General features: G+C 42.5%; 1 protein-coding gene across 9 annotated transcripts in view; it reads left to right on the forward strand.

Moving 5' to 3' along the window:
* Window positions 1–18,586, forward strand: part of ZMIZ1 (zinc finger MIZ-type containing 1) — a 346,761-nt gene that overhangs the window by 182,945 nt on the left and 145,230 nt on the right. For all 9 annotated transcript variants that reach the window (XM_082053542.1, XM_082053538.1, XM_082053547.1 and 6 more), the window contains one exon: window positions 6,045–6,155. In XM_082053542.1, the coding sequence (XP_081909668.1) occupies window positions 6,096–6,155 (60 nt within the window). In that variant the 5' untranslated portion in view covers window positions 6,045–6,095. The remainder of the gene's footprint in view (window positions 1–6,044; window positions 6,156–18,586) is intronic.

Here is an 18,586-nt window from a genome sequence, read left to right on the forward strand (position 1 = left end):
TGTCTGTGTTTGGTGGTTTGTTTGTTTTTTGTTTTATGTCTATACTTTAAGCATAGGCTGTATGGCAGTGCCCTGTGTGTGCTTCCCGCCAGCCCGACCACCTTTGTTTTTGTAGCCAGGCTGCAGGTGTGCTTCATGATGGAACAACTTGAGCACGCTGCCGCTCCTCCTCCCTGAGGAGTCCAGCAGCCTTGCTTATGCAAGCTGTCGTGCCAGCTTTTTTCAAAAGCGTGTGTGGGTTTGCTTTTGTGTGTATCCAGCTAGCTGTTCATGCCTGCATATATTAATAATAGGCTCTGTATATAAAAATGTACCCAAGCTACGGAAACAGCTTCCTGAGCGCTGACAAAACCGCCAGCCCTTGCAGCTCCAGCCACCATAAATTACAAGAACCCGCTCCCGCCTGGCTGGGCTGTGCGTGCCGGCAGCGCACACACACGCTCGCTTTCCCTCCTCGCAGTCAAAGATGATAGAAAGTCTTCTGGGGATTACTGCACATTTGTAGAGCAACAATGGAAAGCAGCACAGCACAAATATCTATTCTTCCTCACCCAGCATAACAAATGCTGCTTTGTCTCACATCTGGCCCTTTTTAATAGCTCAAAGCCAACAGCAGTAGCTATTTAGCAGCTTATGGTAAATAAAGCTTTATTAAAACGACTTCCTCTTCAAGTGTTTAATGATTAAAATGACCTTTCATCTAACATTTTATATGTTTGGTGGTGGTGTGGGATTTTGTGGTTTCTTCTTTTTTTTTTTTTTGTTGTTGTTGTTGTTGTTGTTGCTGTTGTTCCAAGTATTGTATCTAGCAGGGCAAAGTAATACCTGTCTATGACAACCATTTTAACTTGTTTTCAGCTTTATTCTTGAAAGAAAAATAATCCTTAAGAGCATCTTCGAAAATTCTCTTACTGAAAAGCAGACTTAAAGACCCTTCACTACTGTGTGAAGACACACGTGTGTGCATTTGTGCGTGCGTGAACGCATACGTGCTGAGCTGCATCGTACCTTTGCACTGTGAGCTCTGCCCGCGGGTCTGTGGGTTTGGCTGTTGGTTTGATAGGGGTTGTTGTTGATAGGGGTCGGGCGGGCTGTGGCGCGGCCCTGCGGCGCCCCCTGGCGGCGCGGCGGGGAGCGAGCTGCGCGTCCTGGGCCGGGGGTTCGCGCCCCGCTGGCGGCAGCTCTGCGCTTGCGGCTGCGGCCTCCCGGCGTCGTTCGCCAGCACAAGCCTCTGCTGCCCTCCCTCTGGCTTGGCTTGTTGCGTGATCAAAGTCACTGGTTATATAAGGTTGTCTGCCCTCGTGTACAGCCCTCAGCACACTGGAGACATGTGGGAAATTACGAGTTTTAGTTTTAGCTGATTTAATAAACAGTATTAATGAACTTCTGTTCTACTGCTATTGGTGAATTCCTGCTTATGAAACAGTTTTCTTCTCTCCCTCTCACCTACTCAACAATGTTAAAAAATGAATTTCTCGACTGTTAAGGTTTTTTTTCCTGTGTCTCTTTTTTATGTCTTTCTTCTATGGAGTGGTTCAAAGTGGCTCCAAATTAGATCTTGTTAACTATGGCAGCCCCGGTTCCCCAAAGGCCGCTGGCAGGGTGTTCATCCCCTGGTGCGGCTGGGCCGCAGCCCCCGCACCGCGCGCAGCCACTGCTTCCCGGCAAACTCCTGACTTGAACGTTCAACCAACACAGAGCGTAGCAGAACCTTCTGAAATTCTCTTAGTCACTAGGTAGTTTCATTCTCTTGTTATTGAAGGGGGGCTTGTAGTAATTGTTTAAGAAAAGAGATTCAGTATGTTTAGGGTTAAGAAAAGAGTCTAACAGGTCGATACATCTGCTCCTTTAAAAAAACACATTCTCCATTTTTGAGACATCATAAATATGTAAATGAGGGTTCTTTAATTATTGCCTAGGGCTATAAACTCACATGCTAGAGGGGAGGGAAGAAGGAAGGCAAAGAATAATTCACTTTTTTCTTTTTTAAGAGAGAGAGATTGGGTCTTTACTTCGGAAAAAAAAGCAGAAAAATGGCGCTTTTTATTGCTGAATTACCAGAAGGTGCTGGGAACACTTCTTTTTTTGTTTATCCTTTTGGATGGAGTTAGCGTATAAAGCAGTCGCATGCAACCTTTGTGGCTAATGTGTGCAGCAAACGGAGGGGTTATGAAGCACTGGACAAAATTCCTTCCTCTATCCCATTCTGCCAGTACCTTTAATCCCTATCAGCAACATCCGCTGCAGTGTCTGGAGCTGCTCGCAGGTCTGGACCATAGCACGGTCTCTGGTGCAGGTTCACCAGAGGCTGGGGAGAGACCCCCCAAAGTCATTTTCGCTTGTGACTTGATAAGTGCTTGGCACTTAACTGAATACAAGTCTGCTCTTATTCAGCGCTGTCGGCCTTTCTGTATCTTAGGCACCTTTATTTTTTAATAATGTGATCTTGCTGCTACTTTTAAAACAGTGTGAAATCGACAGAAAGGGCATTTTTTTAAATCTCAGTATGTGGATGTGCGTGTAGTAGGTACAGCTACTGGAAATTTAATTTTCCAGTATTTTTTTCCAGGCAAAATAGTCTGATGTCAAAATGCTTATTCTGCCTTGGTAAAACTTCAGATCCGTATAATAATTTTCACTTTTCACATGTAATATTTTAATTCTTGCTGAGGTCTATGAAAGCATAATTTCCAGATAATTTCCCACTAATGAGCTCCACGTTTATTATAGCAAAAAATTACTTAAAGCCAGTATGCTCACTGAAAAAAATGATTCTATTTGATGGTCTTATAATGTATCTGAGAGAAAGGTAAAAATGAACCTATGGGGTCGGCGGAATGAGGCAGGATATTTGAAGTACGAAGTATTAATGTCATCGTGCATGATGGGGCTTCATATGTACCATTTTGACTGTTTGGTTTGTGCAACGAATGTTTACTGCCCGGAGAAGTTAGTTCATAAATCAACATGTGGGATAGTTAGTTGGCATGAGTGACAGTAGGTGAATGGAAGTCGTCATGTAGACGATTCTGCAGAACCTCTCTGCAGTCTCCCAGCCATGAGGTGTGTTGCCTGTAACACCAGAGGCAGCTCCTGATGCCACTGGCCTTGAGTCTGAGTGCTGGTGTAGCTGGCTTTACTTGACAATTGTGTTTCCTGGCAGTACAGAGTATGTCTATGTATCTGTTGCTTGGGATAGATGCTGTTTCTTCGATTTGGCTTATGTGGCTGTATGACACTGAAAAGGTTAAATAGATAATGCCAAAAGAGACAAAAATTGTGTTACAAAGTCAACCAAAAATGTGGTATTTTACATACTGGTTCATTAAGCAAAAATGTCCTGATTTATTAAAAAAAAAAAACAAAAACAAAAACCCTCAGCTTGCATTTCTTAAAATTTTTCAACAAAAACCTATGTGCATGTATGCATTTGTATTTGTTTTCAGCATGCCCTTCTCCATCTGTCCTGATGCTCAATTAAAATGCAGATAATGCGTCCCGGCTTGTAAGATGGATCACTGCTCAAGCGGTGTCATGTCTGGGCTAGCTTATCTCTTGATAAATACCTCTGCTGTCCACTGAGAGATTAAACTTCATGACTACTGAGGTCTGCTTGGGGGTCTTACAGGCAGATAAGACTGTGTTACTCGCTTTTAATAAAATACATCAATTTACATTTGCTAAAGGACCTTTGGATGGCATGTACTACTGAGAAGGTGGCAGCGGCATAATCAAACGATAATATTTGTATGTGAAACTGGCTTTTCTATTTCATAAGTATTACAATTTATTGACAGGAGTGCTTTATTGAACCCTCTTGTGTCTAGAGCGTGGAGATGAGGAGCTCAAGCTGCTGTTATAAGACCTCATTTAGCTGTCTAGCAGAAAAGATTTCTTTCCCCGAGTCTAATCTGACAGGAGCTGCAGAAGAACACTATCAGCGAGGTACAGAAACCTTGGGTGCTTAGGGTGTGTGGGACGCACAGGGAGGCTGTGGTCTGGAGCCTGTCTCACCGTGACAGCCGTGTAGTCAGGGCTCCCACCATGGGAACGCTCGTCTCCTTCTGGGGGTTCGGTATGGACAACGCTGGACTTGCAGAGGTGCTTCACCAGGGGACATGTTGAGTTGTGTGCAGCAGGAGTGGTGAGCAGCTGGCTTCTCTAACTGAAAACCTATCTGAAAAATTTGCAGTCTCTTAGTGTATGTAGGGAGTGGAACAGAGCTTTGTCCTGGGCACTTCTGAGTGACAAACTGCTCAGTGGCACTGAAGAGGTTCCTGAAGGAGAGGTTTCTCTGCTAGTCCATGACCTTGCTTGTGCTAGGATAAAGTTTCACATAAATACAGCATTTGGGTATGTATTTCTGAATCTGTGCCCACTCCCTGTATACTCGTGTGAGTATACAACTGTAACGTTCTTTCACAGTAAAAGGATACAGGAATTTGTAGGCAAAGACAGTTTTAATGTTCCAATGCAAAATATATGTGGTGTCATTTCCCTTTAGACACCATGAAAGTGATTGAAACAGCAGAGTGTACATATGTATGTGTGAAACATCTCTGTGCCCCTGAGAAGTGAATTCAAGATAAAAGAAAACAACAAACCAAAACACTTAACACTGCTCAGCTTATTAAGTACAGGCTGGAGTCTCATGCAGTTCTGCTTAAAACATAAATAAGTAGAAGTCACAGTGCAAACTGTTTGGTAATATGAATTATGGATTGAAGCTGTTGATTAGTTGTTGGCTTCTGTATTTATGATCTCCTGTTCTGCCACTATAGGAAAACTATAAGGCAAGACCAGAGAGGTGGAATAGGTAGAAGTGGCCCAGTGAAATGCAAACCATGCCAGGATTTACACTTACTTGTGCTTTTAGTGTCTTGCTCTTGGTCCAAGTTTGAGCGGCATTTTGGCCATTCCTGCCTTTCAGATGAGTGGAGCTCATTGTGCTCCGGCTGATCCCTTACACTGGTCGGAACACAGGGATAAGGGAGAGGTAAAAAGCGAATTCAGCATGATGTCTGTGTGCTGATTTAGCGCCTCGTGTTCTCCCCTCTTGCAGGCATTGTTCTTGATTCCAGACATGTACCGTTACCTTGACAAAGAGCCGCTTACGTGTGATTGTGGAGGATGATGTAAAGCAGGGCTCTGAAAAAGCCTGGTTGGTGAGCGCACGGAGCCTGGCTCACCTCGATGGCACCAGCGTGTACCAAGCTGTATCCACAAACAGCTCAGCATGACGACGTGCCGGTGGGCTTAGGGCACTGCGGATTTGCTCTCTAGATCATCATAACTTATTGCAGGTTTTAATTTGATGATTTTATACAGGTGTAGCAACATGAATGAAAACTCCTAACAGCACTCTGAGCCTTCATTTCCATTTTCTAGGTTGTTTTTAAGTCCCAGGGATGTTTTAATTTGCCTTAAGTTACACAGTTAGAGGTTGGCCTAAAGGACGCGGGACATGTTTTCCCAGAAGTAACAGGTAGTTTGTTCAGCTATAGATGCCTTAAAGAGCCCAGTTTTTCCAGAAGGGCAGGAACTGCTCAACCCTTTGGGTCTGAACATCAGGCCTCTTCGCAGATGCTGGGTTGTGCATCTGGAATTATTAGTCATTCTGAAAGTCTTGATTGAGTTGTGAATCCCAGTCTTTCCCTCACTGTCATATTGGCCATTTCAAGGGCTCATTAAATAGATCTGCTAGTTGTAGGAGAGTCCAAAGTATACCTGTTGCTTTTATTTTCAATACAGAAATCCAGAGTCTTCGTAACACACACTTTGTGTTATTTTTGGCCATATAATACTCTGCTGTATCTGATTCCTTCATAATAATATTTATGGGAGGTATTTTCTCTTAGAGGAAGATTAGAAAGAATCCCCATGCCCTTGTCCTTGCAAAAAACAGACTGTTGTTGTTACTGGGATTATTATTTTATCTCTCAGTGTGCTCAGAGGATTCTTGCAAGCAGCTCTGCTCGATTGTTTGGGTGACAGAAGTGCATGGACTGTGCTCACTGATCTTTACTCTCTTTTTTGTCTTGCAGATTGAGGGATTTTAATGGCTTTCAGGTAGAAGCCAAGTGGAGACAATCAAAATGAATTCTATGGACAGGCACATACAGCAGACCAATGACCGGCTGCAGTGCATAAAACAGGTAAGCCGAAGGTGGAGATCATTGTCGCTAGACTGTGTGTTGTATGGGGAGTGTGTTGTACCTCATGATTACCTGTTGCTTTAATGCACGTCCTTGCCTTTTAGAGGGGAGAAGAGTGGTAGGAATGAGACATTTTAATTTCATTGAAGACTATCTGCTGCAAAGTTGGTGTATAAAACCTCAAAAGCCAAACTTTACCATTCACCTTTCTAAGAAATCTTCAGCCTGGAGACTCACCAAATCTGCTTCAGCTGAAAGCGGAGTGGTGCTAGTCCTGCCAACTCTGCCCTGAGGGTGTCACAGCAGACAGTCGTCATAGCAGTGCTCTGAACACAGTAATCCAAAATTGCGATGGGCCAGTTTTGATTCTAATCCAATATCTGACCTGAGACCTGCGCTGCCTGGAGAGTTGAACTTGGACAGGTGGCACACCTCCAAGTGCTTGGGTTAATCAGCTTGTGCGGAGATGGAAAATCTTCCATTTGCAAGGTACAATTTTCAGAAGTATCTGTTTGTAAAGATGAAGAGGCCCTTATAATTCACTGAAGGGCAGTGGGATCTAAGTCTCATTACAGGTTTCCCCACGGTAACTGTGCTCACAAATGCTTTTATAACCAAGTGAGACTACAAAGGCAAGGGCAGAATGAGCAGGTGCCGTCTTTCCCTGCTTTACCCTTCTCAGCAAGCTTTGCTCTCTGGCGTTGCAGGTAGCACGTATCCTCCCCTCACATATGTTCTTCTTCCCATGCAAGAATCCTTACAGAAAATTTATAGTAGTGGTCCTCGATGTAGATGAGGTGAGCAAGAGAATGGAGTCTCATGTTGATGTTTCCCGATTTGATCTCTAAACCAATGTATCCATGCAGCAAACAGGTGCATCAATGCAAGCAGCACACAGGTGTTTTGACGATTGGTTATCCCAGCTGGATCCATGAAATGAGCTCCAAAGTTCATCTGTTCAAAACTGGTTGAAATTTTCTAAGTTACATTGGAAAAACAGAAAGACATTATTCTGTGAAATAATGTTTCCAAACCATTTTTCTATGTTGTCTGGGCAGTTTTCTTTGTCTGTTCAGGCCACAGCATGTTTAGAGGCTCCTTTCTCTGGTGACCAGCAAGAGTGCACAAGCAAATGATCTGTGAAATGGAATGAGGTAGCATCAGGGGAAGTTTAGATTGGACATTAGGAAGAGGTTCTTCTCTGGGAAGGTGGTTGGTCACTGGCACAGGCTGCCCAGGGAATTGGTCACAACACCAAGCCTGTCAGAGTTCAAGGAGCTTTTGCATGATGCTCTCAATTATATTATTTAGTTTTAGGTAGCCCTGCAAGAGCAGGGAGTTGGACTCGATGATCCTTATGGGTCCCTTCCTTATGGGTCCTCCTAGTTTCAGGAGTCTCCATCATTATGTTTTGTCACGTTTGCCTAGATATTACTAGAAGTTTATATTTTCTAGAATGTGGTGTAATGCAAAGAACTGAAAATGTGTGTTTATTTTTCAAGTCTGTGTTCAAGTCAGAAATAGGAATTCATCCCTGCAGAATTGTTGTTCATAATCTAGTCTTGGTCTGTGGTGGCTCTCTCTTTCATCACTCTGTAGTGAACGCTGATGCACCTCATGGTCCTTTAGGTGCCTGAGGGAAATATGAATTCTGGGATTTCAGTCCCAGATTTTTGTGAACAACTATCTGGTTCCGAAAAAAAGTGCCCTTGACTGGCATAAATTTGTGTCCTTTTTGGCTATCCTGGCCCATAGGATGAGGAATGAAGTAACTTGCAGAACAATTTAACCTTCCAGTTGTAAGAACCGACCTTTAGATCAAGTGGAGACAAATGGAGGATGCTGCTTGCTCGGTTCCTTTTTCTAGAGCTGTCACTTTCTGTACACTGAGAATTTGTAGTATTTTAATTAGATAAAATAATATCAAATTACACTTCTTACAGTATTAAAGATATATTTTTGCATATGTAATGGTTAGTCCATCAATTAAACCACTAAATTCGTTTATACATAGTGCTGGTTTACATAGACAGCTGGAATGTTTCTCCAGTGTTGAAGGTTGAGGGGAAGGGAGGGAGGTCAAAGTGGCAATACTTTTAGTTTTGTTGGAGAGGAATGGCTGATTTTTTTGTTGTTGAAGAACTTAACACAGAGACTGCTCTTTGCTTTTTCATAGTTCCAAAATTTTATGCTGTAGTGAAGAAAGAGGCAGAAACCAACTCTGACTAGCTTTTTGGAGGAAAGTGACCTATCTGTCACAGTGTTATAAATTTCCAGTTTGGAGACATTTACCTTGTTTTTTGAGACAGGTCATTAGCTGGCAAAATTAATGTGGTACCACAAAGAGTGATGTCCAGTTCACCCACAGAGAACTGTACCGCTCACTGTTACGCACATGTTGCCCTTTGGAGAATAGCAGTACCACGCGTGGCTGTATCAACATGTCTTCACCGATTTTGGGGATTAACCATGGGGTCAAGCAAAATTCTGCCAGTCTTTTCTTTCCTGGTGTCCAGTCTTTAATCCTTTCTCCCCAGTTTTCCTGCTGTGAAGAGCGGTGTGCTTTGCAGTGGCTCGTGCGGCAGTGGTGTGGAAGGTGCACTGCAACAGGGGCAGGAGAACCGCCCTCCCTTGGCACCCAGCATCTGTGTGTTTTATAACCTTGCTGGCAGCCAGTGGCTCATTCAGGCAGACCCAGGGCTGTCTGCCGCCCTCCTGCCCCTCACCCCAGCTATAAATGGTAATCCATGTGCCTCTTTAACTAGATCACGTTTCAACACAGGGTCAGGACAGGCTTCTTTCTTCCCAGCTCTGTGGCTTGTGAGACACCCACAATATCCTTCCTGAGTGCTGTTCCAGGATCAAGGTTGTTTTACCTTCATCTTTTTTAGTGCTTTAAAGCTACAACTCCAAAACTCATATATGATTGGCTAGTTAGGAAATTAAGTGTGTGTGTGCGCGTGTTTAAGAAGTGTTTCAGAACAGATGAAAAGGCAAACTGAAGAGGTGGCTGTGTATTTACACTTAAAAAAACCCCCAGACTTCTGTGGAAGGCTGGAACAGCTTGTGTGGTCTCTTTGTAGCTGGTTCCCTCAGTATTTGTAAGTGTATGCACTTTAAAATCAAACATAAGTTTTTTTGATGTTCAATGGAAAAAGCCAAAGTAACAGCCTTCCCTTAACACATACAATTAGTTTGTCATGACACAGGAGACTCTTTAGGGTGTGTTGAAGGAGGCTGGATGTTCAGGGTGCAGACTTCTCTTCTTTAATTCTTTGTCCAAACAAACAAAAGCACAAAACGTTTTTGTGCTGAGCAAAAGTCTCGTAGCCCCTGAGAACTGCCCTTTTCAAGGCTGCAGCATTAATCTGTTCATCTGCTGAGTATTCATGGCTCGGGTGGCTCTGAGGCACCGTCCGCCACAGAGCTGCGGGGCAGCAGGAGCTGCTCAGGTGGGCACAGAGCTGGATTTGGGGGCTTCCCTGGTGCCCGGGTCCAGGCACAGCCTTCTGAAGGAGCCAGCTTGGCTCCCGCTGCCTAAGAAATCCTGACAGAGAATTGGCTGGTTTTCTTAAACGATTCTTCATAGTAGGCCAGAGGTATCGCTTTAATAAGACGTTGTCCATTATTTTTCGTATGTGATATGAGCAAATACCAGGCAAAATCGGTGGGTTGCATGACATCTCTCTGCTCTCACCCAGATGGGTCCACTTCAAAGACAAAGAGCTATTTTAAATCTAGGGACTTCTGCCTTTTTATTGTCTCTGTTTGCTGTCAGTCAGTTTGTAAGGTTTCTTTTCTGAAATTCTTGAAAAGAGGAAGATGGTGAAAATCTTTCTATATTCAAGTTACAAGGAAGCCGCCCATTTCAGAAGAGAGGCATGATATCTTTCCTGCCATGCCGAGGAGGGTTGTCAGGGCACATACTACAACTGTGCTGAAATTTTAGTAACGGGTTAAAGGGAAGTATGAAAAGATTCTGGTGTCAAAAGTATTTAGTCGTGGTGGGAGCAGAGAAGGTTGTTTCTGCTGCTTGTGTCACAGTCCATCAGGACACATGGTGCAATACAGTCAAATGACGCTGGATCGCTCGGGGAGCTCCCCTTAACTGGAGGCACACATCACATAGCTGATTTCTGGAACCAAATTAGCATTTCTCTGCTCTTTCCTTCAAGGAAGCTTGCTGAATTGCTGCAGTTGCCATGCTTTGTAATACCCACCCAGCCATTCAGACAGAGATGCTAAAAGTTGTAATTGCTGTCTGTTTGTGTTGATCTTCTCTTGCTCGGATTGGAAACAAACATGCACATTTCATTCACCATTCAGCAACTGAGGTTTTGGTCACTTGCAGTTCAGAGGAAAACAGAATTCTTCATATATTTACGTAACTGTTAGCACTTAATCCCTGAGATGTTTGAACTAATTCTTCTGCTCTTCAACATTATTGGTGCAAACTCATGTAAATGTTCAGCAATCCTAAACATGTCACTTTTAATACATTTTGGATTGGCTAATATGGACTGGTATGAAATTATAGCTGAAAAGCTTTTCATAAAGCTTCATGAAAATTTCATTCTTCAAGAACTTTCAAAACGAGAAGTATTCTGTGAAGGGCTCATTTATTTAGAATACATAATTATTGGTTGTGTTACAGGGGTTTTTTAGCAGCTTAACATGAACATATAGCAGTAAGACTAATGGTGTAAAAGGCATTTCATTTCCATAAAGACTTTTGTTGGGCCTCAAGTGTTACAGCCTACGGGTTGAATGGTCCATCAATGCTGTCTTAGTAGTTATATTTTTTTCTTTTTTCTTTTTTTTTTTTTTTTTTGCTGAGGCCCATAGCTGCAAATTCTTTGTCTGCTTTCATACTCAGTAGCTGGAATATTGCTGTGCTAGAGTTAAGCGTGTTTAGGAAAAAACTGACAGCAGACCAGCTTTCCTGACTCCTCCAGTCCATTTACAGACTTGTCAATCAACGTTGCTGCCCCTTTAGGTCCCGTATCCTGGCAGGGGTGGCTCTGGCACAGGCAATGAAGCCACAGGGAAAAAGCAAAGAGGCAAAGTGCTGGAAACACTTCTGGAGGGGAGGGGGAAGAAGACACTTTCTTGATGTTTGCAGCATTTGGCCAGTTTGTTCATCTGACAAGATTCCAGCTGGTGGAATATAACCCATCATCTTTTGAGGCAGGCTGGTAAAGCTGGTGAGGGTACACTTTTGTCCTCGTTTCACTGCAGCACCTGTCTTGCAGGGTGGGATGTTAGTATTAACTGGTTTTGAAGAGAAAATGTACACGTTTTAAACTTACACTTTTAAAACTTCCAGTACCCATAGTATTTAGCATATTTTTTTTAATTATAAGTATTTTCTGTGCAACTAACTAATCTGGCCTATTGCTTAAAATTGCCTATTGGAAAATAAAGATGAACGTTTGAAAATTCTAGAAATCTGTAGGTTGAATCCATGGTGTCACCTCAGTGTGAGACGAGCATAGGAAATCCTTTTTGTTAGCACTTGGTCAGACTCTGCAGTGAACACGTGACATAGCTGGCAACACATCTCTAGCTTCTGTCATACCATTTCTGGCACTTCTCCATATGTATGCGCTTGCTACTTGAGTTCCTTCCATTGTCCGCGTTAGCGCAGGAGCAAATTCATAGCAGGTATGACTTACGTAGCATTTGCATTTAGGGCTGCTGTACCTGTTTGTGAAAGCAGAAGGTGGCTTTAAGAAAGTGGTTTGAAGTGGTGACAGTACTGGATGGATGGGAAAGCGTTTTTCCTTTTTACTTGGAATATCTCAGCAACCTCTAGCTGGCTGGTAGAACCCGTGAGAACAGGTCATGTGAATTTTACATCCTCTGCAGTCGTATCAGTTTGTGGAGTGGTCATTTTAAATAGTCACCTTGAGATGTTTTCTCTACATAGATTAAGAGATTAAAACAATAAAGATTAAGTCAGTTGATGGAAAGTGCTATAAAAAGCACAATCAATGAATAAGTAAATTACTCAAATGAGTCAAAAAAATCTAATTGGTAAACAAAGTATGTCCATCAAATGTGCTGCTGTTTGACCAGGTATACTGAAGACTATTAGTTGTTTTTGAAAATAAGCGCATTTATTCTCCCAAAATGTATAAAAATATTTATTTTAAATGCATTTTTTAAAAGTTGGTTCAGTACATAAGTCAGGGGAATTGGTGTTGGTTTTTTTGGTGTTTTTTTCCCTCTTGCTGTCAACTCACCTTATACTCTTGGGTAGTGTTATTTCTTTTTAAAGGATGCGCTATCGACAATATTCTTCTAGTTAAGGGATGTTGTAATACTGCATTAATGTCTTTAAAACACCTTAATGTGGCAAGAACTGTGTGAAGAAAAACTAGACCCTAACTTTTCAAAACACTGTGATATGCACCTCAAATTATTAAATGGTTCATAACACGGAATTACTTAGGTAGTCACCCCACTTTACATATATCCCTTCACTTAATTTTCTACTAAAAGGCATTATTAAGCTAGAGGTTTTTTAAAGGCGGTGGTAAACAAGTCTGGAACAAATAAATCTGTTTTCAGCAATAAAAACAATTAACAATTTAAGTAAATATTTAGAAACTACTTGCTTAAAGTCACAAGGGCATTAGAGAAGAAAGCTGCTGTGTCGTTGCGTTGTCTACTGGAATGATAATACTGAAGAAGCCTCTGTTGTTGCTGTAGTCACATACAGAGACATCTTAGGCCGGCATGTTATGACAGGGAGATACTGATGGAAAATGGCTTGTTTCAGTTGTGAGTGAGCAAGTGAGCTGGTTAGGCAAACTGATTTCATAATTCAGTTGAGCTGTAATAGCCAATTTAAAGATAAATTGGAGCATGGCCTTAGAGAAAGAACAAGCAGTCATACTTTTGTTTCTTGACTCTTTTTTCCCTGTAATATCACTCTTTGTGAGTGATTAAGGAAATATATTTCAGAGCCCTCTGATTATTTTGAGTCTTTTGTAAACCATGCTGTTGTCAGTGCTCTCAGCTGGCATGATAGCAGTCCAGGTGCTGGTGGTAAGAAGGGTGAAGATTGGACTGGGCACTGTTGTTCCATCTATCAGTAGGTGAACATAAAGAGAGGTTGCCACTGGCGTGCCCCATTTCCATCTGCAGTCGGATCTGGATCACAGCCTTTAGATCACCAGGTTACGGTTTCCTCTCAGGCCGGGGAGGGTGGGATGGAACAGCAGGAGATGAGTGTATGACAAAAGAAGTTTAATTTGCTGCATGTTCCCATATATAATACAAAGTTATATAAAAGTGTATTGTAAATATACTGCATTTAATGTAGATATGAGGGGTACAGAGCAGGGAGATGGCAATGCAATTCTGATCAGCAGAGCTAGGGAGTGATTCTTGTTTTAGCTCTTCTAGCTTCTTTGTGTAGTGCTTGAGGATCAGGATGGTGAGTCCATCTCTAACACTTCCATAAAACTAACAGAGAAGCCAAGGCTGTGGTATCTTTCCTTTCCTCCCGCACATGCACGTAGATGTGCAATCCTCCTCACCAGTCTCAGGGTGTAGGAGATCGAGGAAGCAGAACATGGCTATTAGGTTACCAGGTGTTCACCTTTTCTGAAACCAGTGTTGATTCGTACTCACACTTCATGTTAAAAGTGTATGAGAAAAGCATCTGTGGCAACCTGCGTTAGTACAGGTTTTGTTCCCTTACTGCTCACAACTGGACAACTTGCTTTTTGCAGTTAAGTAATGCTGGTGGGTTTTTATTTGTTCTTTTTCTCATTTGTTTAGTGTAGTCTTCTATCTTCAGGGTTGACTGCCCTGTTTGTCTTACCCAGTTACTTACACAGTTAAAACGTCTGATAAAGAGGTGCTGGTCTTCACTCCGTATTTACTGTTCTCCTTGGAAAAGAAAGATGCTTGGACAAATGGGGAAAAGGTGACTCCCTTTCATTCTGTTTTTATAAGTAGGCATGGCTAACATGGTTTTAATCTCTTTCAATGTATCTAGTGCTTCTTAAAATGTGAGCTTAATAAAATATTTATAAAGCTTCCAATGGAATGAGCCATGTAAGTGCAAGATAATTCTATTAATTAGGGATCTCTCAATCTCACACTAAGTTGGGAGGGGGGATTATCTGAATACAAAATGCACAGCTTGAGCCTTTTAAATTTTTGATAAATAAAACAATCTTTGATATTGAAGGAGGCTGTAGAGAATTGAGCTATATATAATCATATCCAAATAAACAAAAATCACTCTCTTCGAAGACAGAAAATAGCTCAATACTCCCCTCTATCCTCTTGAAAAAGACTATTTGTTTTGAATCTTTATTGCAAGTGAGTTTTTAATATACTGAGTGTAGCTGCTTGTGGATAAGGCTTGTGGATATAGTCACACTGGACTGTAAAAAAAAAAATAAAAATAAAAAATTTTTAAAAAATAGAGAAACCACTTATTTCAGGGTAAGGCATTTTCTACATTTAAAGCGGATCCTGGCTTAATGTCTGGGGCTCTGGACACCCTGCAGTGGAAGGCACGTTGGGGAGATGGAATTCTTGTGGGATGGGATCCGAGAGAGGGGGCTCCAGGTTGGGCTTGCCCGCAGCATCTGCTCGAGTTTTAAAGTCATAAAGGCCCTATTAATGTGCTGCAGCAAATGACCCTTGCTGATTTGCAGGTCCTCTACTGCCTACTGATGGTGCCGAGCGATCAAATTCATGTCTAGTTGGAAAATACTTGTGTGCTGAGTAATACACAGAGACCAGCCTCGTGTCCCCTTGGTTACGCTGTGTCAGGGGTGTTGGAGCAGGAATCCTGTTTACATTCCTTAGATACGTGGTTAGTTTTCACTTGGGAGCTGAGCGCCCTTTGCCCAACATGCAGGGCTGCAGTAATTCTGCTTCTGGGTTGCACGTATTGTCTTTCTGTTGTCTCTGTCCCTTTCCTTTCCCAGTCTCTTCTTTCCTACTTCCCTCTTCGCCACCCTGCAGTACAGCAGAGCGTTTTCATCACATGTGATTGCAGGCGTGTCTGGATGAATATTAATATAGACAAAGAGAAATCCAAATTGCCTGGCAGAATCTACCAAAGCACCTGGACACCGAATCCTGTCTATCAAGGGTGACAGTGGGGATGCACCAAGGTCAGAGAAGTCTTGTAGACATGGAAAAGAGTGGGTCAGCTCCTTCCTCAACCAGTATCAATTGGTTTAGTTCCAAAGGAACTATGGTTTCTGCATTAAAAGTTTTGAGCGTCCTAATTTTAACATATTAAGATATCTGCTGTATGTTTCATTTTGCTTTTAAATTCCTAGATTTTACAGCCATGTCAGAATTTTAACTTTCATCATTGTGGAAAAAGGATTGAAAACCTTCATGCCAGTGCTGAAAATAACAAGCAGATCATGTGAAATTCAGAGTTGTATATATGAATTTCAAATGTCATGAGCTCTACACAAAATTTACAGCTTGCTGGATATTTGTCTCGTCATTTGGAAAAGATGGGTTGGGTACAGGGGTTTATATCAATTGAAATTCTGGACCTGTTGAAAGGTTTTACAGAACTCATAGATGAACCTGCTGTCTAAGCTAGGCATAACTTGCCTGAAGTGTGAGATTTAACCACAGAGTACAATCAATATCAGAACACTAAAAATCATTATTTCCTTTTGGCACCTCCCTTTATATGTGTTGTGTTTCAGGGTGAACAACGATGAATATTAATAACAAAAAGTACTTCTCTAGGTTGAAATAATAAAAAGTACCATCATTTTTAAAATGATGGAGGGTGTTGTGAAGTAGAAGTATTTATGCTATGAACTTTGTCTTCCTCTTACATTGAAGGTATAGCTCCACTTTTGGGAGAAGTTCATGATGCATTTGATCCAAGGTGTGGGCTGCCGAGAGCAGTGTCCTGGTACCTTCCCAGCCCTACCTTGTGTTTACTGCCAACTTCTTTGAGTTGGGTTTAATGATTGTGTGGTCACATAGGGAATCTCGCTGTGAGTGCTGACTGAAAATCAGTATTTGGGAGGTTAGTTCACAGTCAGAACAGCAAGTGTGGTCTGATGCACTGGAAGCAGTGGGAGTATGTGGTTTGAGGAAGCAGCTTTTACAGCAGCCTGCCAGGAGTCTAAGCATATCAAGAAAATATATCCTTAGTTTTAGGCCAACTCATTAATATTTATAAATATATAAAGGGTGAGTGTCATGAGGATGGAGCCAGGCTCTTCTCAGTGACAACCAATGGTAAGACAAGGGGTAATTGGTGCAGACTGGAACACAAGAGATTCCACTTAAATTTGAGAAGAAACTTCTTCTCAGCGAGGTTAACAGAGCCTGGAACAGGCTGCCCAGGGAGGTTGTAGAGTCTCCTACTCTGGAGACATTCAAAACTCGTCTGGACACCTTCCTGTGTAACCTCATCTGGGTGTTCCTGCTCCAGCAGGGGGATTACACTGGATGATCTTTGAGGTCCCTTCCAATCCCTGGCATTCTGTGATTCAGTCTAGTATTGGCATGAGATGAGGTGCTCTAACCCGGGACCATTCTCGTGAGCTCCTGGGACAGCTGCTGCTGCAGTGACACTCACTGCTGTCTCCTCTGCTAGCACTGGGGTGCAAGGAGCTGCAGGCAGGCCACATTGGAGGGCCAGTGCCGCTGAAATGATGAGTGTAGGATGGGGCCAGTTCCCCACACGGCTGTGCATCCTGTGGTGCTGCACAAGGGGGAGGCAGCAGCCTCTCGGGGCTGGCGGCTGCTGGTGTCACGTCATCTGGCTCTGCTTGCGGACCAGCAGCCACAGTTTTCTGTCCTGAGGAACAGCAGCTGCCTCTGGGATTTAATTTCCTCAATTGGTGTACAAGAAGTTTTGCCAAGTGTGCAGCCTGGCCGCACGGTGTGTAGGAACGGGTTAATTCCAGAGAGAAGCAAAGGCTACCTACCATCTAGCTGTGTTTTCTTTTCCTGTGCAGTCTAGAGCTCCGTATGTTGTTAGCGTATTCTGTTGCTCGTGTAAAATTCCTAGACTTGTTGATTAGTGAAGCTAGACAGTAGACAGGGTCCAAGTGGCCAACCATGTGAGAAATTCAGTGACTGTAGGCTACTGTTAATTAACCTAGAATCTAGCAACATGGCATAGTGTCTGTGTGATAAGTTATATTATCTTCAACAGCTCAATTAAATGAAGGAGTGAGACACAGAGCAGACGTAACTCGGCAAAATAAACAGACAACTTGAGTCAGCCTTCATAATTTGGTGCGACATCACGTAAATAAATGCAATAACTTGTTTAGCATAGTTAAGCAGTTTGCTGCTCAAAAACTTATTTGCATGACATCTCATTTTGAATAGATTAAGTTGTGGCAAATTAGGTCTGTGCCTTCAATCTGATGTATTCTGCAGAAAACAGAGGAAAAAAAATCCTCCACAAGAGATATGTTGTTTGTAAATTGAAATTCTGCATTTGTTTTCTATAGCAACAAACTGGAACATACGGATTCCATGTTGAAATTATTCACTTTCCATACCATTGCTGTCATGTTAGTATTTCTTGATGTGTGTGTGAGATAACTTCAACCCTCTGTAATTGCTTGACTGTTACTCTTCCATTACTTACTAGACTGTTCAGTCTAAGATACACCAGTGTACATCTGAGTTGCAGTCTGTATTTAGAGGAGATAAGGCTGTTTTCCTTGCCATATTTCAATGTAGATAATTGGTTTCTGTCTCTAAAATCAAACTGAGTCTTTGGTTGCAGGAAGTGGTTTGTGCCCACTTTGGTGTGGGTGTGTAGACCGAAAGTACTTGATTGTGCTTGAATATCCTTTCAAAAAATAAGATCTTCATTACACATGCCTATTTCACTCATAGGGACCTGAATTCATATGTGGTATGAGGCTTATACTTTGGGGGCCATTACAGAGTTTTATTGCATGTGAAGACTTTTTTATCACCATTTAAATGGAAGGAAGTAACAATTTCAGGAAGTGGCTGTATTTTCAGATGTTTGCACCAAAAATCAACACACAGTAGCTACTGTGTGTAACTCCCCATGTGAACCTTGTTTTGCCCCCTGGATGACTACACAACAGCAAACCATGGAATAGGCACAGACAGTTGTAAAAGCTGGTGCGTTTGGGTCCTAGTGAACCCGCATCCTCTGCCCATAGGTCTGCTCTAACTTACAAGGTGGTTTGTTCTTTGTGTAAATAAAACGTGTAAGCCAGAGGTGGTCACAAGCAGCAGGCAGATGTTCCTGTCTTCCCTGGAATCCAGCCCAAATGTCAAGCCGGTCCCCAGAAAGAGGCTTTGCTGGTACAATTCACTCTTCTTGGACAGGTTACAGTGGAGAGGAAAGTCCTTTGCTGTTTTCTCCGTTCCCCTACACCACACTGTTAATTGAAGTGCTGCAAAACCCACAAGATTCT

The sequence above is a fragment of the Streptopelia decaocto genome (assembly GCF_964273445.1).
Source record: "Streptopelia decaocto genome assembly, chromosome: 5".
NCBI lineage: Eukaryota > Metazoa > Chordata > Aves > Columbiformes > Columbidae > Streptopelia > Streptopelia decaocto.